Source organism: Sceloporus occidentalis, unplaced genomic scaffold (genome assembly GCF_023333645.1).
Source record: "Sceloporus occidentalis isolate IW3139 unplaced genomic scaffold, rSceOcc1.0.p SCAF_2, whole genome shotgun sequence".
Lineage (NCBI taxonomy): Eukaryota > Metazoa > Chordata > Lepidosauria > Squamata > Phrynosomatidae > Sceloporus > Sceloporus occidentalis.
In genome coordinates this window covers 199,302,666-199,326,361 of record NW_028316982.1, presented here as the reverse complement: position 1 = coordinate 199,326,361, position 23,696 = coordinate 199,302,666, and the positions used below count along the sequence as shown (strand labels likewise).

The 23,696-nt window shown below is 43.0% G+C and overlaps 1 protein-coding gene across 1 annotated transcript in view; it reads right to left on the bottom strand.

The window, feature by feature from the left end:
- C2CD2 (C2 calcium dependent domain containing 2) overlaps positions 1–22,167 on the bottom strand; it is a 51,264-nt gene extending 29,097 nt beyond the window's left edge. The window contains exons 1-6 of the mRNA XM_089511969.1: positions 21,809–22,167; positions 16,045–16,143; positions 9,442–9,561; positions 6,619–6,723; positions 1,212–1,334; positions 869–989 (exon numbers count right to left, since the gene is read on the bottom strand). Of these exons, the coding sequence (XP_089368095.1) occupies positions 869–989; positions 1,212–1,334; positions 6,619–6,723; positions 9,442–9,561; positions 16,045–16,143; positions 21,809–22,102 (862 nt within the window). The 5' untranslated portion in view covers positions 22,103–22,167. The remainder of the gene's footprint in view (positions 1–868; positions 990–1,211; positions 1,335–6,618; positions 6,724–9,441; positions 9,562–16,044; positions 16,144–21,808) is intronic.
- Positions 22,168–23,696: the final 1,529 nt, after the last annotated feature.

The window sequence follows — 23,696 nt, the reverse complement described above, 5'->3', positions numbered from 1 at the left end:
GTGAGACATTTAGCCTTCTCTGTCAGAAAGCTCTGGTGCCACAATAAATTACAATTCCCAGGATTCCCTAGCACCGAGCCAGGACAGTTAAAGCAGTCTCAAAATGGATTATTTCTGAATTGTTTTGCACCTATGTTACAATTGTTACAACTTTCCCGTTAGTTTTTCCTATGCTCTTTCTAGAAAGGATACCTAAGAAACAACGTCAGACAGGGAAAGAGGAGTGAAATGATGTCACCATTACACTTGCTAAGAGAATTGATGGGAATGAACTTGCCTACCCCTGCCCAACTTCTATTAATAAGAACTGGTTCAGCTATGTTTAAAAGGTTGTCTCCCTCTCTTTAGGACTGCCAGGAAATTCTACATAATAAAGCAAGCAGAGTGTCCTGTTATTATGACTGGGGACTGTATTGGAAAGATTCTTAGGGCTGGACTACATAAAAACTGCAATGGCATCAGGTACTTTTTAGCCGTTGTTTGGCCTCCTGGTTTCAAGGTGGAGAGCAAATGGGTTCAATCACACACACAAAAAAAAGACACACAAACACACACACTGCAGTAGTAACTGGGGTTTTTAATTTTTCAAGTGTGTTGAGAAACACCTCCTAAATGCCTGTGCTCCCTGGAGAGAACTACATGCTAAAAGAAAAGAAGGCAATTAATCTGTATGGTGTAGACATGCTATTGAATGTGGCTCTCTATACCATATTCCTACTCCTAATACAGATCCTTGATGCTTATGAAAGGATGCAGAACAGAAATATTGCATGTAAACTACATTAATTACTCAGGCAGTACCCAGGTTTCCACTGCTTGCTATTTTTTCCAGAATGAGAGAGATATATACTGGAGGGAGTTATTTTACCTGCAGTGCTCTGATCAGTCAATATAGCCCTGATGTTCTTCACAAGCAGTTTTAGTTCATGTGCTCTTGGAGGCTTAGGAGGACTTGTACCTTGTGGTAGAGCTCCTGCATTTTGTATGCTCTGTTAAAAGGAAACAAGACATTTATTTACGCTGTTGACATCAATTAATTTCCAGCAATCATACTGCTGTAAGTACTGCATGCCCTTAATACGTGTATATGAAACAGTCACATGCACATCACAGAGGTACTAACCTCTGAAATCCTTACTACTGCAAAAGTGAAGATGAAGGCACAGCAATGACAAATTAAACATTGATATAAGTAAAAGGGGTGAAAATACCTGTATTGTCTTTGCATCTGCAGATTTTACATTCAGAATCACAGAAGGAGATGCTTCATTGATGATATTCTTCAACACACCTTTAAGTGTTTCTGACAGTGAATGTTCCCCCACCTCCTGGTCCTAGGAAAAAAGAATAATTACATTGCTTGCAGAATCCAGAAGAATCACTTATAGGAAATTTGTCACTGTCTTCCCTTTCAGCAAATGGCTTGGCTCACTTACTTAAGACACCAAATCTAGCTGCTCTACATATACAGTACTATAACTGCAAGCACATGCTTCTATTCTTTTTCTTTGCTAGAGAACCATGGGCTTAGATAGGCCCAATTTGTGGTATGTAACAGAAATAAAGTAGGCGTGAAATCTTTTTGAGTCTTGTCATGTACAATTTAACACAAAGAGAAATAGAAGAAGTTGTTTTATATTTACGTGGTAAGCTGAAGGGATGCTTTTTTAAAAATATTGTTATATTTATATCCTGTCTTTTTCCTAGTCTGGAATTCAAAATTACTTACAAAGGTTAAAACAGATACAGATTTAAAATCCATGTCATACAAAATATAATTAAACTAACAACAGAATTAAAAACTATTCAAAGCAAGACCATTAAAAAGAAAACAATAAAGAAACAGTATAGCAAATTCTGAAAGGCCATCCTCCCCCAATCAATGAACCATCAAAAGTCTACCAGAGGGAGCCATCAGGCAGACCCAGCAACATCTTGGACTGCCTGAAGGAAGAGGCCCCTCCCTCCTCAACTGTCATCTCGGCCTCAGAGGGAGCCATCAGGCAGACCCAGCAACATCTTGGACTGCCTGAAGGAAGAGGCCCGTCCCTCCTCAACTGTCATCTCGGCCTCAGAGGGAGCCATCAGGCAGACCCAGCAACATCTTGGACTGCCTGAAGGAAGAGGCCCCTCCCTCCTCAACTGTCATCTCGGCCTCAGAGGGAGCCATCAGGCAGACCCAGCAACATCTTGGACTGCCTGAAGGAAGAGGCCCCTCCCTCCTCAACTGTCATCTCGGCCTCAGAGGGAGCCATCAGGCAGACCCAGCAACATCAGGGACTGCCTGAAGGAAGAGGCCCCTCCCTCCTCAACTGTCATCTCAGCCTCAGAGGGAGCCATCAGGCAGACCCAGCAACATCTTGGACTGCCTGAAGGAAGAGGCCCCTCCCTCCTCAACTGTCATCTCGGCCTCAGAGGGAGCCATCAGGCAGACCCAGCAACATCTTGGACTGCCTGAAGGAAGAGGCCCCTCCCTCCTCAACTGTCATCTCGGCTTCAGAGGGAGCCATCAGGCAGACCCAGCAACATCTTGGACTGCCTGAAGGAAGAGGCCCCTCCCTCTTCAACTGTCATCTCGGCCTCAGAGGGAGCCATCAGGCAGACCCAGCAACATCTTGGACTGCCTGAAGGAAGAGGCCCCTCCCTCCTCAACTGTCATCTCGGCCTCAGAGGGAGCCATCAGGCAGACCCAGCAACATCAGGGACTGCCTGAAGGAAGAGGCCCCTCCCTCCTCAACTGTCATCTCGGCCTCAGAGGGAGCCATCAGGCAGACCAGCAACATCTTGGACTGCCTGAAGGAAGAGGCCCCTCCCTCCTCAACTGTCATCTCGGCCTCAGAGGGAGCCATCAGGCAGACCCAGCAACATCGGGGACTGTCTGAAGGAAGAGGCCCCTCCCTCCTCAACTGTCATCTCGGCCTCAGAGGGAGCCATCAGGCAGACCCAGCAACATCAGGGACTGCCTGAAGGAAGAGGCCCCTCCCTCCTCAACTGTCATCTCGGCTTCAGAGGGAGCCATCAGGCAGACCCAGCAACATCAGGGACTGCCTGAAGGAAGAGGCCCCTCCCTCCTCAACTGTCATCTCGGCCTCAGAGGGAGCCATCAGGCAGACCCAGCAACATCTTGGACTGCCTGAAGGAAGAGGCCCCTCCCTCCTCAACTGTCATTTCGGCCTCAGAGGGAGCCATCAGGCAGACCCAGCAACATCAGGGACTGCCTGAAGGAAGAGGCCCCTCCCTCCTCAACTGTCATCTCGGCCTCAGAGGGAGCCATCAGGCAGACCCAGCAACATCAGGGACTGCCTGAAGGAAGAGGCCCCTCCCTCCTCAACTGTCATCTCGGCCTCAGAGGGAGCCATCAGGCAGACCCAGCAACATCTTGGACTGCCTGAAGGAAGAGGCCCCTCCCTCCTCAACTGTCATCTCGGCCTCAGAGGGAGCCATCAGGCAGACCCAGCAACATCTTGGACTGCCTGAAGGAAGAGGCACCTCCCTCCTCAACTGTCATCTCGGCCTCAGTGGGAGCCATCAGGCAGACCCAGCAACATCAGGGACTGCCTGAAGGAAGAGGCACCTCCCTCCTCAACTGTCATCTCGGCCTCAGTGGGAGCCATCAGGCAGACCAGCAACATCTTGGACTGCCTGAAGGAAGAGGCCCCTCCCTCCTCAACTGTCATCTCGGCCTCAGAGGGAGCCATCAGGCAGACCAGCAACATCAGGGACTGCCTGAAGGAAGAGGCCCCTCCCTCCTCAACTGTCATCTCGGCCTCAGAGGGAGCCATCAGGCAGACCAGCAACATCAGGGACTGCCTGAAGGAAGAGGCCCCTCCCTCCTCAACTGTCATCTCGGCCTCAGAGGGAGCCATCAGGCAGACCCAGCAACATCAGGGACAGCCTGAAGGAAGAGGCCCCTCCCTCCTCAACTGTCATCTCGGCCTCAGAGGGAGCCATCAGGCAGACCCAGCAACATCTTGGACTGTCTGAAGGAAGAGGCCCCTCCCTCCTCAACTGTCATCTCGGCCTCAGAGGGAGCCATCAGGCAGACCCAGCAACATCTTGGACTGTCTGAAGGAAGAGGCCCCTCCCTCCTCAACTGTCATCTCGGCCTCAGAGGGAGCCATCAGGCAGACCCAGCAACATCTTGGACTGCCTGAAGGAAGAGGCCCCTCCCTCCCCAACTGTCATCTCGGCCTCAGAGGGAGCCATCAGGCAGACCCAGCAACATCAGGGACAGCCTGAAGGAAGAGGCCCCTCCCTCCCCAACTGTCATCTCGGCCTCAGAGGGAGCCATCAGGCAGACCCAGCAACATCTTGGACTGCCTGAAGGAAGAGGCCCCTCCCTCCTCAACTGTCATCTCGGCCTCAGAGGGAGCCATCAGGCAGACCCAGCAACATCTTGGACTGCCTGAAGGACGAGACTTCTCCCTCCTCAACTGTCATCTCGGCCTCAGAGGGAGCCATCAGGCAGACCCAGCAACATCTTGGACTGCCTGAAGGACGAGACTTCTCCCTCCTTTAACTGTATTTTGTAGTGTATTACGATTTTACTGTACACCGCTATGATCATCGCGGAATAGCGGTCTATAAATAAAACATATTATTATTATTATTATTATTATTATTACCATAATAAAAAGTCTTCTCCTGCCTATAAAGAGATAGCAGGCAGAGCACCAGTCTAATTTCTCTAGGGAGGGAGTTCCACAATCAGAGAACAGCCACCAAGAAGGCCCTCTCCTATGTTCTCAGCTAATATGCTTGTAAAGATGGTAAAACAGAGAGAAGGGTCTCTCCAGAAGATCTCAAAATATAAGCAGGCTCATATGGAAAAGTAAGAACCTTGACAGTTACTGGGAAACAACAGCTAAGGCCCGGGACAGACCACCCCAAAAGGGCGGCCTGCTGGTGGCGCTTACATCACAATGGCAGCGCCCGTGTACACAGGATGCTGCCATTAGTATGCCGCCACTCTGTACTAGGGTTAGGGACCGTGCGGTTGGTGCGTGGTCCCTAACCTTATTATCGCCGCCGCCATGCCACAAAGTGCCCATCTGTATCAGGTCTAAGAAAGAATAATTGCCTTCATGCCCAGGTTTCAGGCTTCCAACAGACAACTATGTTGCCACTATGGGAAAAAGGAAGCCGGATTAAATAGGCCAGTAGGTCTCTTATGTTTGTGTTACATATACAGCATCCAAGAAACCAATATTTTCTGCTGTGGTGCTCAGGATTGAAATTTTTTCTCCAGGCCGGCTCACCAGATGGATTCTGTTCTCCCATTTATCCAATGAAAATGTTTTATGCTACCCTTTTATGTAGCTACTTTTATATTTTCTCTGTGTTTTAATTATTTACTTATATACAAGTATATATACAACGCACTTTACAGAAACATTTAAAAAACAATTAAAAATAGAATTTTAAAAATGAAACCCAAAAAAGAATGATGGTAATTTTTTAAAAAAACTATTCAACATCTGGATTTGAAAATGTTTTTCTGTCCACCTACAAAACATCAGAGATGGGGCTAATCTAACCTTAGATGCTGCCACATATAAGTTCATATGTCAAAGAGGTGGACTCCTGTTTGTGCAATAGAATGTGCCCTTTAACCCATCCCTCCCACAGCCCCCCGCCTCAAATCTGCTCCACAAGATCCCTCAGCCCTCCTAGAATTGCGGTTGGGTGGCAGGAGGGAAAGGAGACTCCATTCTAATGATGTGTTCCATTCCACCAGGGGAAAACACCAGCTACATCTTAGAATTTATTAACCTGAAAAAACTAACTATACTTATAGAGAAAGAATCCTCATATAATGGTAGGATGCAAACAGTTATAGCAGTAACACTGTTAAGAACCATGTCAGAAACTAAGTAATGGATATGAGCCAAGATCCAAATGAGAAATTTCACTGGCTGGCTTGCTTCTTGGCAGGCCATCTTGAGCCATTAATAAAATTGGTGATCTACAGTGCTCCCCAAGAAAGAGCTGCAGTCATAATGCAGCATTATGGCTATTTGATGACTAGGCACTATTTAATCTGAACAACCCTGACAAAGTCCTTTGCCTGAGAAGCCTCTGGGGACACTGATCAATATCCAATGCTTTGTCCTAATGACAACTTTTTAAAAGAAATACCATAGTGCTAGAATGTATTCCTTGGCTAAAGCACTGAAAAGATATAGGAGAATTATATATGCTGCTGCTACTACTACTCTTCAGATATATGTGCTGCTGCCGCCAAGACTTTAACCATACATGTCTGTCCTAATTTTAACATGCATATGCTGTGCTGCAGCAACATAGATATCTGTATTCATTTTCCAGACTTCTTTTTCTGTTGTTGAAGATTCAAAGCTAGTGCAGTGATTGGAGCAACAACTCTTCATGATGGCTGTCACTGCTGAAGAAGGCCCCTTAGCCTTTGGGGAAGCTACTTGTACCTCTTGCATCTGAATATATATACTGGAAAGTAACTCCTATTATGTGTAAAAATTACAGTGTGGCTGATTTCAGCAAGAGATCATCAAATCTTTAAACTATTAAGATATTATGATTTACTTCAGCTTGTAGTTTTCACTAGAAATGAAAAGTTAAAGCAAATGCTAATATACTTACTTCATGAACTTTAGTAGGCTTGGCTTCAATATTTGTTTCTGAAGTGTGGATGAAAGACCATTTGACCTGAATGTCTTCCTCTTTGGATTTCATTGAAAGTTCCAGCTGTTGATAAAACAGATGATTAAAACTGCTACTTCAGTTTTGCAGTTACAAACAGATTCACTGAACTGCAGGTATTTTCTTTATAGTTAAACTTTAGGGTTTGTTATATGTTAACAAATCAGCTCACCCTGCTTATGTTTAGATTTTGTTTTTGCTAAATCCTGGCCATAGCCATCACTAATAATTATTTAATGCAACACTTTCTCCATACTTCCATTTGCAATTCTGTCTTGAGGGCTTACTCAAGCCATTGTTTGCTGGTTCAGATGTAGGCCATGTTCAGATATACAATAAAGATCACTGGTTAAGCATAGATATGCAAAGTTTGAGGTACCGGTGGGCTGCACTATTCCCTTTGCACAAGAAGCAAAATAAGAGTGGAAGCAGCAGTTAAATATAGCTTTCTGTTATATAACAGCTTCCCAATAATCCATAATATCATATAAGAAATTAGGAAAGCACGCAACACCTTTTCACACTCCTCAGTTTCCCAGGACCTCAAAAAAGAGTTCTGAGGATGGGGAGATCACCCAAACTGTTACCCAAATGTAGTATTTTGGTTTGTCTCCCACCAACTCCCTGAAAAATGGCAATATGTGAGCCAAAATGGAACCTGAAGTGACATCCATATGCTAGCCTGCTTGGAAGCCATTAACTTTGGCTGTTCATTAGGAATGTGCATGTGGTTTAACTGACATTTAAATTCTGAAGCAGATCAGTTTGATGCAGTCTGGAATGTGCCTGGATCAAATTCCACTAGACCAAATAGATTCCAGAGCAGTTTACACTACTCCAAAAGGCTGCAACACTTTCTGGGTCACTCTGAAATAATGGACACTTCAGCATAAGGCGAAAAAACCATGGGGAAGTGTGGTGTTATGGGGAGGGATTGGAGTGCAAACAGAGTGGTAGGTTCACATTCCAACACATGAAAATGTGTTGGTATTTTCTGGCAATTCCAACCATGGCTTTTGCAGGTAGGGTTTCTGTGTGATTTCACTGGAATTTATATTTCATACCTTTCACCATTACTTAAATTAGTGACATGGAATTTGGCAAAGAGAGTGAAATTAGGGGGACTTATTTGAGAAAACCATGAAGAGCCTGTGTGTTTGCATTATTTGTTTCTTGAAAGCTCAGGGAGGCTGGGGATTTTAATTTATTTTCACTCTTCGCTTGTGCATGCATATGTTTGTGAGATTTTCCTAATTTTTACAAGTCATAGTTTATTTTCTCTGGTTCATGTGTGCATATGCATGTATCTCTAAGAGCACAATTCTTCCCAAGCTTAAATTTTCAAATCTTTTGGTGATCAAATCCTGTTCTTGATTAGGAGAGAATGTCATTTAGAGAATGAAGAAAAGTATGTATGTTTGTTAAAGGAGCCACTTAATGTTTTTTTATTTAACCTTCACCTTCACTACTACTAGTGTACTGTATAGTTGCTTGAGGTTTGGCCACTCCCTTTCACATCTCCTCCAGTCTCAGCACCCATTATTTAGGGGTTTTCTTGTGTACTGAGAAACGTAAACACTAAATAAAAACTATTTTGCAATTCTGGATTAACATATTGGTCAAGACAGATGAGAGACACTGCTTTGTTTACTAAAGAAGAACACACAACATATTCAGAGATACTCTGACACATTTGTTCAACAAAGTTAATTAAGAAGTAGATTTAAAATGAAACTTTAAAGCTAATTAAACATGGAAAGCTCTAAAGCTACTTGTCTATAGTGTTAATCTTCTCTTTAGGGTGCATCATTCTTCAAAGTTTGATCCAGATATGCTAATTTACCAACAGAAGTGAATGTGTGAGTGGCAATCCAGATTCCCAATCACCATCAAAGTATGGATCTGAAGTGATCAGGCAATATTCTAGATCATTAGACTTTACACCAGATTGTACTGGAGGGCCTATAGACAGTCTTACTTCCTATAATATTCAAACCAAGGAACTATGAATGAAGCTTATCGCACCAGCCCTAAAACGGGCCCGTTACGTTTCAAAATGGGGGCATGCATGGGCATGCACGAAACGGGATGGGGCTAAGAACTGGAGTTTACCACACACTGGAACATCGCCCTGCTGCCGGGCATTCCAATCGTGTCCTACATCCGATCCAGAGGGCGCATTTTCTGAGAACGCTTTGGAACAGTTCTCAGAAATCACGCCCTCTGGAACGGATGTAGGACGTGATTGGAACGCCCAGCAGCAGCAGCGACATTCCAGTATGTGGTAAACTCCAGTTCTTAGCCTCATCCCATTCCATGCATGCCCGTGTGCACCCCCATTTTGAAACGCAACTGGCCCGTTTTAGGGCCCATGCGATAAACTTCATTAACTGAAATTTTCTGTCATTTTGTTCTGTTTTGGCTTTTCTGCACAGCAAGGAAGGAATGAGGTTGCTGCATGCAGGTGCCTCAGTTTTGATTGCTGAAACCAGGCCAAACTGGAAAACTATGTTTGACTTGACCTCCAACTATTACCGGTATATCAAGGCTTGAATGCAGGGACAGGAGACAGTTGAGCCTGTAGCTTGTTCCTGCTCCTCCAAACAATGATTTGGACAGCTACTTGAATGTATGTGATATTAATCCAGAGGAGCGTTTGATTTACACCAATACCTAGGGTAATATATACAGTTATATACAGAACTATAGTACATTGTTCTTGAACTTAACAGAAAATCTCTCAAGGAAAGTTTGAAATATTACCTTCAAATAAAGTGGAGACAGCTTTACATTGTAAGATTGACATTCTGTGGTAACAGGTGAAGTATGGGACACACTAACAATAAAATGAAAGGCATTTCCAACTACATTACAAGAGATCACCTGAAACAAGAATGAAACATGACTTTATAAAGAAACACATTTATAAAGTAAACAGTTCTGTGCATTTATTTGACTGACTGACATTGATTGAGACCAGAGTGCAGGTCTTGACTATGGCAATGAATTTGGTCACATGCAGAAAAGACAGCATCCCCCTCCTCCCTGGTACAGCCAAAGCCAGAAACATCAGGGTGCCTGCACCCATTCAGTCCAAGGATCATCACTTCCTGGCAGTCCACCAAGTTCAGCTTGCATGACCCAGGCAACAGTAGCAACTTGGAGAGAGAAAGACTAGAAATAGCTGCAGATAGATACCATTGGAAAGCCCCAATATGTAATGCTCAGTGTGAGATCATCGCATCAGATACTAATTTTTTGGCTGTGATTGTTGTTTTAATGGTAGCTACTGCTCATGCTGGTGCTCTGGAGCTGAGAAGAGTTTTAAAAGTATGACTGGCTGGTGGTTGTGATGGCAAGCTCAGACATGTAGTTGTAAGGAGAGAAATGCTTGTCCCACCACCTTTCCCAATAAACTGCTTCAGACAAATGAACAAAATCTCAACATAAGGCCAGTGCTAATTCTTCCCTTCCCTCATGCAAACATAGCTAGGACTCCCACAATTCCTCACCACTGGCTAGAGCTGTTAAGAGTTGCATTCCAAAAGACTATGGGATTTCCACCTCTGATTTAGATATCACATCAGGCCAATTATTTCTTTTCTAACTCATTTTCCTTGCCCCACATCCCTGGATTAGACCTTCATGGGATTTAATGCATACAGGGTATGTGTAAAGATGCAGCTGGGAGAGTGGTTGACTACAGCGCCGCAGTGTATTTGCTAAATGTGGTTTGGGTTTCCAACCAAAAACCCCACACAAACCCCACCCCAACATTACAATAAAGTCCTTAAACTGTCCCCTCAGATTTCCTCCCAAACAACTTTATTTATTTATTTAATAAATAACCTGCCTTTCTCCCAACAAAGGATACAAGATGGCATTCAACATTTTAAAAACAGAAAATATTTTAAAAACTGTTAATACAAAATGATTTTTAAAAATCCCTTAGAGGCATGAGAAACTTGAATTCCATTCACTTGCATCTGTTTTTAAATAGCAAAACAAAATAAAAGTGCATTTTCCCAAAATAACACTTAAGTTAGAAAGTGCATGCACTTATCCTTTTGCTATTACCTTCTGTTTTGGGTGTGGATACACTGCTGTTCAGTCATGGATAAACTTAAATCCTGGTTCTCTCTATTGTTTCTATCATCTAAGGCTCAATTGGCGTCAATATTTGGGAAATCCTGGAAGGTTACATGTCTTTGTTGGGCTATTTTAGCTTTTTTTTTTAAAAAAAAAATACTTACTTGATTTCTAAAACATATATACTTTGGTGAACACTGGCCAGGGATAGGAAGATGTATTGGGCCTCCCTGAATCTAGCTGGAGGCCACAGCTGATGCTACTCTATTCACTACATTTCAGTTGTGTGGTAGCAAAATGAGGAAGGATGCACATTTCCACAGATACTTTGTCTGGTTTGTTGGAAAAGAATAAGACAGATTACTAATTGCTGCATCAAAAATAAAAAGTAAATGATTTGTTTAGCTATTCCTACTGCAAGCAGGAGCAATTGGGCAGTGGACACCAGCACCCTGCTTGTCCTCAATTAGCCAGGGTTACCAGGGGTATAAATGAAATAAATAAATCATACATATTGTCTCTGTGGCTGCCCACCTCTGGTTTGGAGCATGAAATCCAATTCTGTTAGAAATTTTGCAAGTAGTAAAACAGATGAGAATGGATCAATGACTAGTGAAACCATTAAGAATGTATTCCTATGCAAGAAGCTACATATTAAGACTTGTGTAGTTATTACAAGTAGGATATAAGAAACCTAAAAATAGATATGAGTTTATTACAGTTGTCAGCTCACATACCCTTACAAAGATGCTTAGCAGCATAGCCTAAACTCCCTTATAACAGTCTTGGTAAGGATGAATTCAAAGTAAAACCTAAGGCAATTCACAATTGCTTTCCAAAGTAAGTTTACTCAGTTTCAAAAGGTAACTACAGTCCCATTATTTTGATGGGTTTGGTGTGATTATGCATAAGTATGGATTCAATACACTAATGTTTCCCTTGGAATGATTCTGTTGAATTCTATCCACATGTAGACTTTTTTTTAATCACCAAATTTCAGGCTTGGTTGAACTTCTTTTTGGCTTAAACTTGAAATTTTTCTCCAGTAATCTACAATTTAGTTCACTTACATGAGTCGCTTTAAGCTATATGCTATGCAAACACTTTTCTCCAGGTATATAGTTGGCTGGATTGTTTACAACAACCTAAGGAGCCCTCAGGTAGTTTAAGCCTTTATCAGAGGATATATGAATTTGTAATTAAAAGACAATCAGAGGAGATATTACTGAGAAAACAATACAGAGCTGTTTCTAGCAGCAATTCAAATCTGTCAGATTATTCATGATTCAAATTACTTTACTATGTTCCTTATACATCTACATCATTTGTTTATGGAATGCTTTTTTATATAACCTTACTAGCCAACTTGGTGGAGGGACCCTCCACAATCAGTACTCCATCCAGTTTTACTGAAAAACTATATGGAACAAGAATCACCAACAAGAACCACTGGTAATTATGATTTGAACTATAGATGTTTATGGCATATTACAATAACTGGTTCCTGCTGAAAGTCAAGTGCTGTAACATACAATCTAACCCCTTCAATTTTTAGAATAGTGTAGGATAGGACCACTCTTTTGAACTGTACTGTAATATTAAGGAAGGCATAGCAGGAAAAAAAATCTACATATCACAGATCACTTCTCTGTGTAGTAATGATTTCCTGGTATGTACTGGTTTCTCTTGGAAGGAGAAAACAGGAGGCTTACCGTGTTCTGAAATATTTGCTTTAATTACAAACATACAGGCTGAGCTAAGGTGGAGATGCATTACTTGAGACATGCCATACCGTGTTTTGAAATATTTGCTTTAATTACGAACGTACAGGCTGAGCTAAGGTGGAGATGCATTACTTGAGACATGCCAGCAGCCTGCCAAATCTGCAAGCAGCATCCCAAAATAAGGCTTCCTTCTTCTGAGCACCAAGCACATTGCATGCCATTTGGATATTTGCTGCCAATTAAGATCTATCATGTAACCTAATAATATATCAGCATAGCCTAGTAGACTGAGCATGGGATTATGACTCTGGAGTTCAGGGTTTGACCTGTGCATTCCATTTGGTATGTATGATAGTCCAAAGTGGCATGGCACATTTTTTAACATTTAAAAATATTTTTTTACAAGGCAATAAAAAGAGTGTGTGGCGGGGGAAGGAATTACTAAGCATTTGATTGGCCTATTCTGGCTACTGAATGGTGAATCACTAGATGATATAAGCACACAGCTTCCTAAGGCATCCAATACCTAATTTCCAATGAACATCTAGTTTAAGGCTTCTATTGTGGAATGGACTTTCACAACTTTAGGGGGCCTTTATCAAAATTCTAGTAACTTTATATCAAATTGATGGATGAAGATGTTTAACCATTTGTAAAAGTAATCATCAAAAACTTATGTAAATGCAGGCAAAATGTCTCCACCATCCATCCATTCTATCATTCAGTCTTTCATTCCATCAGAGACCTCTTTATTCTGAAGATACGTATTAACAAAAATCATTTACACTGGAATCTTTTACACGTCAACTGAGAAGCAAGTAGGTTCTACTGAGTACAAAGGGTCGTAATCTAAGGAAAACATTTCTAGGATTTTGAGCTTAACTATATTTTTCCTGTAGTTCCTAAAATTGTAGGAGTGTCTATTTTCCCATCAGAAGTGTGAAATCTTCAGAGAGGGAAGTGAGAGTTCCACCTTTTTAAGGCTTGAAACATTTTGCCCAAGGAATTTGTGACATGAGGAGGGGAGACACAGCAGTGGGGAATGGTCAGTTTGCTGAACCTTTCCACCTAGCTGGTAGCCTCTTCTTTTTCAGCCACAGCATAATTTTGGGTGAATTTCCTCTAGTTTTGCTCATCTCCATGCTCCTCATTTGCCCTTCCAAAAAACTTCCCCAGGACACATGGTGAGAGGACATTTACCTCATCATCCAGCTCTCTAGAGAACATGGGTCCTGCCTTTCTTCCTACAGACGGAAGGAAAAATGGAAAAGCAAGAGACGAGGCAACCAGGATAGTGTGAAGAGGCAGTTTCTTGATGAAAGGGATGCATGTGTGTTGTTGCTATATGCATTCAAGTCATTTCTGACTTGGCAAAATTTGTTCAGAGGGGGCTTTCACCTGCCTTCCTCTGAGGCTGAGAGACTGTGACTTGCCCTGGTGTACAGTAGATCAATCTTTCTGTAAAAGGGAGGGACTAGATGTCTTGACTAGGGGTTTCAGTGGGTCACATCGCTCAGCAACATGAGTGGCAAAGATATGAAAGAAAAGCAGGTGCTCCTGCATTGATGGCCCAAGAGAAAAAACGTTCTCCTTTTCCACCTCAGTGGAAAAAACTAAGAAACTTTCACAACACCCAACTCAAAACAGAAAGTGCAGGTGTGTACATGCCTACTATACACTCCACAGAGACCTCAAAGTGGTCTTCCTTCTCTGCACAGATTAAATCCACTTCTCCTCAGTTTCACCAATAATAAGTAAGTGTTCCTGAACAATTCCAACAGTAAGTGGACAATTCCAACTAATTATCTAGTTAAGACACTATAAATGCATAGTTTTGCTTCTCAGTACTTAGAATAAGCACTGGTTCTTCCTCAAAATGTCCCCATTCAACTTTGGTTTGTCAAAATAAGCTAATCTTAGAAATTACAAGTAAAATACAGATATTTTTGTTATTCAATTACTTCTTACTATCAACAGACTCTCTTTTTATAGGCAAGTAATAAAAAGACAATTCTATTGTTAGACAAACACATATATAATTTAGTGAAAGCACATAAAGATCCACTCCCAGTTTACAATCACTGTGAATGGCAGACAGTGTTAAGTGGACTTTGTTCTGGGTGTGCCTTAAGCCAAAACAAATACAGAGATATGGTTGCAATGTTGTTCACAAAAGGCCAGTTTTACAGGAATATGCTTGTCTATTCTTGTTTACAAAGGAATAAATTGCACCTTTAATGCTTACTCTACAGGGCCCCTTCAGATATTACTGTTTTTGCTCCCAGGAGTGCTTCTACAACGTATTCCAACAAAAATCTGGTTATCAGCCACTGATGTACTTTCCTGATTCCAGAATTCTTTGCATAAATCTGTCTAATCTAAGTGAACAGTAACTCAGAACATTTTTCTTACAGAACTGATAATAAATACATTCCAATGAGAACAGTCTTGTCAAAAATATGTTTTTGATTGCTTCTCCAAGTAAATCCAACACTATACATGACTGTACAACGTAAAATTCTAACAAACAGGTTTATTGGCATATTACTAAGCAAGAAAATATTCAAAAATAGCCTTTTTAAAAATTACTTCAGATTCTGTAACATTGCTTTTGTAAATAACCATGGAACTACTATTCTTTTACCACAAAATGGTAACCTATACTGTATGTGCTTTTTAGGAAAGAAGATGGCCCTTAACACCCATACACTCCTTCTTCTTATGTTACTAGATAACAGAAACATTTGAATTATAAGAAAAGAGGTTCCACCTATATAAGGGAAGGAAAAAATCTCTCTAAAAGATGTTTGACAGTGTTCTGTGTCTTCCCTCCTCGTGTCACAAATTCCTTGGAGGGTTATTGTCCTTCCACCTTTGAAGTCTTAAAGGTTGGAAGTGCGTTTTTCAGGAGTGATTTAGGTCCAAAGCACACTACAGAAATAATCTAGTTTGAGACCAGTTTAACTACCCTGGCTCAATGCTAGGGAATTTTGGGAAACATTTAGCCTTCTCTGTCAGAAAGAGCTCTGGTGCCACAATAAACTACAGTTACCAAGATTTCCTAGCACTCAGCCAGGCCAGTTAAAGCAGTCTCAAACTGCATTATTTCTGCAGTGTGTTTTTGACCTTAGTTGTGTATTCTTGCATGACAGGGAGTTGGAGTAGATGGCTTTTGTGGTCCTTTCCAGATCTAAGATTCTATGAACAAATTTTATATCTGTACAATTTATATTTGTTACTATAAAATCTATACAAAAGGCAGCAATTCATTCGGCTGCACAGATGCAAGCAAGATGTTAGGATCATGGTACATTCTGAGCACAAGTCACTGATCAAAAGATTTTTAAAGATGCACGTACATACTCCACACACAGAAGAAAGTCCAATGTAGAATAGAAGGAACTGCTACACTTACAAATATGTATCTTATTTCCTTAAAAACAAATTCTCCATGGTTAGGAACACTTCCCTCATTCCCTTCAGTTGTTCCATGTTTACACACAGGCAACAGGCAGCCATAAATTGAGGAACTGATGAGAAAAGCAAAGCTCACCTTTTCTTCTGCAGACTTTACTACACTTATAACTTCCTGTATCACAAGTTCTAAAGGATGAGTAGCTGCATCTTCTTCAAATGTAAACAACCATGGGTCCTGGTGTGGAAAAGAAGAAACAACATGCTTATTTGAATCAGCATAGTTCTTGAAAACAAGCTCTAAAGTTCACAAAGCCATCCCAAAGAAATTGTCTTCATGTAAAGCTAAAATATAAATGCTGGAGTTGAAGCAGCAGGCAAAACCCTAAAGCTGTACTGTAAAATTAGTAAAAGTTGGGGTTGCAATTTGAAGTGAGATAGGATAATCTCTCAGTGACTGCATGGGCAGAGCCATACTTTATCTTTCTCTCCCATACCTTCTCTCTCTCCTCCATGGGGGTGGGGTGCAAAAGAAAGACAGATCATCTTTGCCAGAAGGCTTGCAAAGGGCTTCTGAAATTAGGCTGAAGGCCTATGTGGAATTAGGCTAAGGGCTACTACTTGTTGCCACAGACCAGCATGGTGTTATGGTTTGAGAACATCAGGCAAGAGCTTTTGATATATACCAAGTTCTTTAAGAATGTTAACTTTCAACTCCTTTGTTCTCTCTTCCATATAGAGGCAATGCAAAACTGAAGATAATGATTATTAAATTTACAGTAAAGTCATCATCTACATAGCACTTGTGAGTGTTCAGAACTGGCAGGCTAACAAGAGCACAACAATATACAGTATTGAGAGGGGAAGGCTCATCTAACTCAGCCCTTCCTGACTGTTATGCATCCTACTATGTGTTGCCAATCTAACCCACCATCCCACAGGCTCTGCTCGAATGCAGTGCTCAAACATCCACCCACCACCCAGTAGGTAGGTAGATCTCTGGGACAATGTTTCTAGCCCAGTCCAACACCACTATAGTGGAAGTAAGATTTGCATTCAAGCTTTAATGATCACAGCTTACTTTCAGCCACTACATCAAATCAGCTAAATTCTGAAACTTGACGATAATTCTTTTCACAAATTGGTTCCACCAGTATCAGTGGAAGTTACTTTTGCATGAGGAGAAGAATCTACTACAATACAAAACAGTTAGACATACCACAGGAAAATACTTGGATCCCTCAAACTAGTGCAAGACACAGCTTTTAGGCTGCTAAACAAGTCCAGTCATATACAACTGCCTCTCCCAAGAGCTGGAGGTCTTGAGATATGTTGGTCTATAATTCCCATGATCCCCTATTTACATAGCCAACTGGTGGGAGTTACAGTCCAACACATTTTGCAGGCACAAGGTTAAGAAAGGATGACATCAATAGCAATAACAAGTACCTTTCTATACTGGTTCTTAGTGCACTTAAGCACTCCCTAAGCAGTTTGCAATGTGTAAGCTGGGTACTCATTTTAGCAACCTCAGAAGGATGTCAGGCTGAGTCAACCCGAGAGCCCCTGGCTGGTACTGAACTCATAACCTTGTGACTATGAGTGTGTGACTGCAGTACTGGCATTTAACCACTGCATCAGCAGTTTAAAAAAAACCTTCAGTCATTTTACTGCATAATTTGCAGTGGAATCCTATGCCTCCTATCGCACTGTTTTTCAAGCCTTAGCCCTTCCATGACTGGATTTAAACACACATCACACAGTGATACTGAGCACCCAGAACCATGGTGGAAGCAAAGATTTATAGCTGATCACCCACCATGCCATGGTCCCAAATACAGTTCACTTTTCCATTTCTGCCATGAAAAAACAAACAAAAACCAACACGAAAAACCAACACAAAAGTTTAGAAAAGGAATAACATCGCATTATATCTAGTTAAGCTCCCAAATTCAATGAGACTTATTTTTATGTAAATATGCAAGACACTGAAATCTTACATGAATTGGTAAGAACCCAAGTATTTAAAGTCTGCCTACTCCTGCATGAACAATGTTCAAAGTAAGTAAATGGTATTTATTTATTTATTTATTTATTTATTTATTTATTTATTTATTTATTTGGAGCATTTATACCCTGCTATTCAGCCTCAAAGGCTCTCAGAGCAGCTTGGAAATGGTTAATTATATGGTTCCTTGCCCTCAGGCTTACAATCTAAAAAAATGTTTAAAGATTTTTTGCCACAGTTCACAAATCCCCTGGATGTCATCCACTGACTGGCCACTCCAGGCTCCAGGGACCATGGGTTAGGAGCCCCAACTCAAGACCTGAACTCTGATATTTTTCTTTCAGTCATATATGCAAGTATGAAATGGTTTGACAGACATACAGCTTTAAGGGGAGGGCACAGGTTATGTTTCCTAAATCTCACTCCTTCCAAAATTACAAAATTCAGTCCTTATCTGTATTGACCAAGACATAATCACATCCCATATCAGCAAACAAATATAATCCCTATAATATACCATCAAAAAAAATATAATCCCTATAATATACCATATAATATACCATCAAATGGTACATCACTACCAAGTGACATCCAGCAGCAGACTACATGCTACATGTTCACATTCTTCCTAAGGCTGGTTTGTTGTGGTGAATCAACAGAAGCCAAGCAATTTCATTGGCTTCCTGATGACAACATTATTTTGAGTTTGGGAGAGTAAAAACACATTCCTCTGCCAGGCAGTGAGCTTGAAAGAGGATACAGTTTCCTTCTTGGAAAGGATATACGCATGCAAGGCATTGTTACTTTCCTATCAGTTTTCCTACACCAAGCTCACTTCCTAGCCTTTGACCTTCTTCCCTCCCCTTACAATTTACTATCCACTTGACGATGATGATGATGGTTATAAAGAAAGTGTTTAAAGTATTTTATGGAAACTCCTGATAAGACAACTGATTACACAAACAAGTAGGACAAGAAATAACAAAGGAAATCTATCACAGATTTCCAGGCACTGTACCTTTCAGTGAATAAAAGGTGTACAGGACAATATGGAGCAGATTTTAGATTCCATGTTTAAAAGGGGGAAAAAATCTTGATTGTTCCTTAGAAGAAAACACTTGATTTCAAGGGGCATTTACATTCACCAAATACATTTCAGGCTAGACACTTCCTCGGCATCTTCCCTGAGAACATACAAGCCTACTTTCCATACAAAATTGAGGAACGGATATTAAGGTGCAAGCCTGGGGTCAAAAAGAAGCATGTTCCTGATTTGTTGTTGTGTGCTTTCAAGTTAGTTGTAACTTATGGTGATCCTAAGGTCAACCTCTTATGGGTTTTTCTTGGCATGTTTCTTCAGAGGGGATTTGCCATTGCTATCCTCGAAGGCTGAGAGTTCTTGTTGTCATCAACTGCCCTCGAGTTGAGCTTGACTCATAGCAGCCCTGTGGATAAGACATCTCCAAGGCTCCCAATTCTCTTCTTGTCTGCTCAGGTCCTGCAGACTGAGGCCTGTGGCCTCACTGACTGAGTCTAGCCATCTGCCTTATGGTCTTCCTCTCTTTCTGCTGCATTCCACTTTTCCTAGCATCATTGCCTTTTCTAATGAGTCTTTCCTTCTCATGGTGTGTCCAAAGTACAGCAATCTGAATTTTGTCATCCTGGCTTCCAGGGAGAGTTTGGTTTTAATCAGTTCTAAAATCCATTTGTTAGTCTTTTTGCCCATCCACGGGATCCTCAGCACTCTTCTCCAGCAACACGTCTCAAATGGGTTGATTTTCTTTCTATTGGCTTTCTTCACTGTCCAGTTCTCACATGCGTACATAGTGATGGGGGAATACAATGGCTTGGATGATCCTCACTTTAGGATTCATTGTTATGTCTTTGCACTGTAGGATCTTGTTGTGGTTTGAGCTTTGAACTATAACTCTGGAGACCAGGGTTCAGATTCCGGCTGAGCCATGTAAACCCACTGGGTGAACTTTGGGCAACTCACACTCTCACAGCTTCAGATGACTTGAGGGCACACAACAAAAAACAACAACTAGTTCCTTGATAGCCGTCATGGAGAGTGTGACTTGTCCAAGGAAAGATACATCCATGCCTGCTGTCTTCTCAACCCAACCCATCAGATTTTCGTCTTCAAGGCACTTCTGGCTCCAGTGGCACTACTGGGTAGTATGCCTACTCCAGATGTGACTATCTCCCAGCAAAGGCTTCATCTGCACCGCAGACATAATCCATCTTGACACCACTTTAACTGCCATGGCTCCATGCTGTGGAATTCTGGGGGTTGTAGTGTGCTGTGGCACCAGAGCTGCCTCACCTTTGACTCAGTCCACTATGGGTTGGGAATGGGAGCGGTGGTGAGGAATAATAAACCCATAGCACTGACGATTTACCAGGCATGCTGGAGTTTCCATCCTGAAGCCTAGTTTGGATATAGAGGCTGCATCTACACTGCAGAAACTAATAATAATAATATTAAAAAATAATAATCTTTATTGAAATTTTACAGTATCTACAAATAAAAATTGACTTTCCCCCCGAATTCTTCATACTATTCTTCTCCCCATCCCTCTCCCTCCCCCCATTAAAAATAATAATAATATAGGAGCAACTTAGGGAATGGAGTATGTTTAGCCCAGTGGTCCCCAAACCTTGCTCTTTAAGAGATTTCGGACTTTAGTTCCCAGAATCCCAGACTATTGGCCAATGTAGCGGAGGCTTCTGGGAGCTGAAGTCCAAAATCTCTTAAAGAGCACAGTTTGGGGACCACTGGAACTTTAGCCGGTGGAAGAGAAGGTTAAGAGGTGATATTTGAAGGGTTGCCATACTGAAAATGGAGCAAATTTGTTTTTTGTTTTTTTGCAGCTCCAGAGAATAGCACTTGGGGCAATGGGTTCAAACTAAAGGAAATGAGATTCCACTTCAGCATTAGGAGGAACATCCTGAGAGTAAGGGCTGTTTGACAGGGATGCAGCGGAGCCTCCTTCCTTGGAGGTCTTTAAACAGAGGCTGGATGGCCATCTGTCACAAGGGATGCTTTGATTCTGGCTCCCTGTATGGCAGGGATTTGGACTGGATGACCCTTGTGGCCTCTTCTAACTCCATGATTCTATCTCCTAATCCAAGACTGAAATGCTTACACCATGCAACAAACTACAACCCCCAGAATACCACAACTTTGAGTCATGGCAGTTAAAGTAGTGTCAAAGTTGATTATTTCTGCAATGCAGAGGCAGCCCTGGTTGCTAAACCCCTGGTTCCAAAGTGGAAGCTGGCTGTAGATGGAGTCAGGGAAGAGAAGGCAGGCATGGCATGGATGGATGCCCCCAGCAACACACAAATACACATACACACATGTATACTTATATACAGACACACACACAGATACACACAGAGATACAAACAGATACACACACACACACACACACAGACACGCATATAAATATACACATGCACCCATATACATGTACATACCAACCCATATATATATATATATATATATATATATATAAACAAACATCTATATACATACACATATATATATATACTCACACATACATACCTACACACACACACATATATACACACCCCACACATATACATATACACAGACACCCATACACACACACACACACAGAGAAACACACACACATGCATGTATACCCATAGGCAGGAATGTGTAGACACACAGAGATGTACACAGTCGGCCCTCCATATCCACGGATTCTTTATCCACGGATTCAAGCATCTACGTCTTGAAAATACTCAACAGCAGCAACACCCAATGTAACATATGTATCTATATATATATATATGTGTGTGTGTGTGTGTGTGTGTGTGTATGTCTGTGGGTCGGCGTTGCTCTCTCTCTCTCTGTGTCTCTTACCTGCCGCTGCCTCTGGTCCAGGGCTCGGGCGTTGAGGGCGTGGAGCCAGGCTGCCTGCCAGCGGAGCCTCCAGCTGCGGAGGGCCAGGAGCCAGGCCAGGAGCCAGGAGCAGCCCCCCTCCGGAGGCGCCTCTCTCCCCTCCTGCTTCCCCTGGCAGCCTTGCCGCAGAGCTGCGCGGAGGCCATGCTGGGCCAGGAGCAGCAGCAGCAGGGCCACTGCCAGGAAGAAGGCCAGCAGCCAGGCCAGAGCCCCGGAGCCTCGCTCAGCCAGCCACTCCGGCAGCAGCCCCGCCATGCCTCACCATACTGGCCCTCCTGGCCTCGGCAGCAGCAGCAGCAGAAAGAGCAGCAGCAGCAGCAGGACGCCGCCGGCTCCCTGCCTCCCTCCCTGCCTCCCTGGGGCTGGCCAGGCCGACGGGCATTTGCGCCTCCTCCTCCTCCGCCTCCTCCTCCTCTTCCTCCGGACTCCGACGCTAAGCCTGGCCTCGGAGGAGGAGGAGGAGGAGGAGGAGGAGGGAGCCAGCCACAGAAAGAGGAGGAAGGAAGGAAAAGAAAGGAAGGAAGGAAAAAAGAAAGAAAGAAGGAAGGAAGGGAAAGAAAGAAAGAAGTGAAAGAAAGAAGAAAAGGAAGGAAAAGAAAAGAAGGAAGGGAAAGAAAGAAGTGAAAGAAAGAAGAAAAGGAAGGAAAAGAAAAGAAGGAAGGGAAAGAAAGAAGAAAAGGAAGGAAAGAAAGAAAGAAGTGAAAGAAAGAGAAGAAAAGGAAGGGAAATAAAAGAAGGAGAAGAAAGGAAGGGAAGAAGAAAAAAAGACAGACAAAGCCATCCATCCATCCATCCCGGCGGCCACTGTCCCGGGAGGGTCCGGGTTCCCGAGGGGCCAAGGAGGCCTCCCCCCCGGAGCCAGAGCCAGAGCCAGAGCCAGAGCCAGAGCCGGCGGCCCCGGGTCCCAGGAAAAAGGAGGAGGCGAGAAACACTCCGAGAAAGAGACATTTGGAAGTGTCTTCGTCCTGCTCAGAACTGGAGGGCGTTTTGGAATCCCTCCCGGACAGGAGGCTGGGATGGAGGACCTGTCCTAGAAGAGGAGGACCAAGGCCCTGCTTCTGAAGCCCCGCTCAGAACTGGAGGGCGTTGGGGGCCCCTCTTCCTGGGCAGGAGGTGGGGATGGAGGACACCTGTCCTGGGAAAGGAGGACCTCTGGCCAGCCTGGCTCTTTAGCCTGCTCTGCCCCACTCCAGGGGACCAGATGCCCCAGATGCCAAGGAGGACAAGGCACCACAACATGGAGGACGTGCCTCAAGACTGGAGGAATGGCCAAGTAAACGCCCAAAGCCCTCGCAGAGATAGAAATGTATGTTCCTTAGTCAGGCTCAGAATGGAGGACGCCTTGGAAGGCCTCCTGGACAGAAGGCTTAAATGGAGGACCTGTCCTGGAGAAGGAGGACATGTCTGGTCACCCTGCTGCTTAGACGGATCGACATCAGGGGGACCAGAGGTCCTCATCGCGAAGGAGGAGAAGGCACTGCAGAATGGAGGACGGTCAAGGAAAAGGGAGGACGCAACCAAAGAAAAGTGAAAAACAACGAAATAGAAATTCGTGCTCAAAATTGGAGGGCGTTTTGGCATTCCTCCAGGACAGGAGGTTGGAATGGAGGACGTGCCCTGGAAAAGGAGGACCTGTGGTCAGCCTGCCTATAAATGCAAATTCATGCTCCTTTCCGAATTCGGCTGTTCCTGGGAAGCCTCAGGGCTGCATTTGGACTGCCTTCTCTTTGCAGGCAATGGCATTTGAAAAATCTTTTCCGAAATTATGTGAAAGACCCTGAATGACCCCCGGATTAACCCTTGGTTAACCTTCCAATTTTCCCCATTGATAAAGTTCCTAGAAATATAA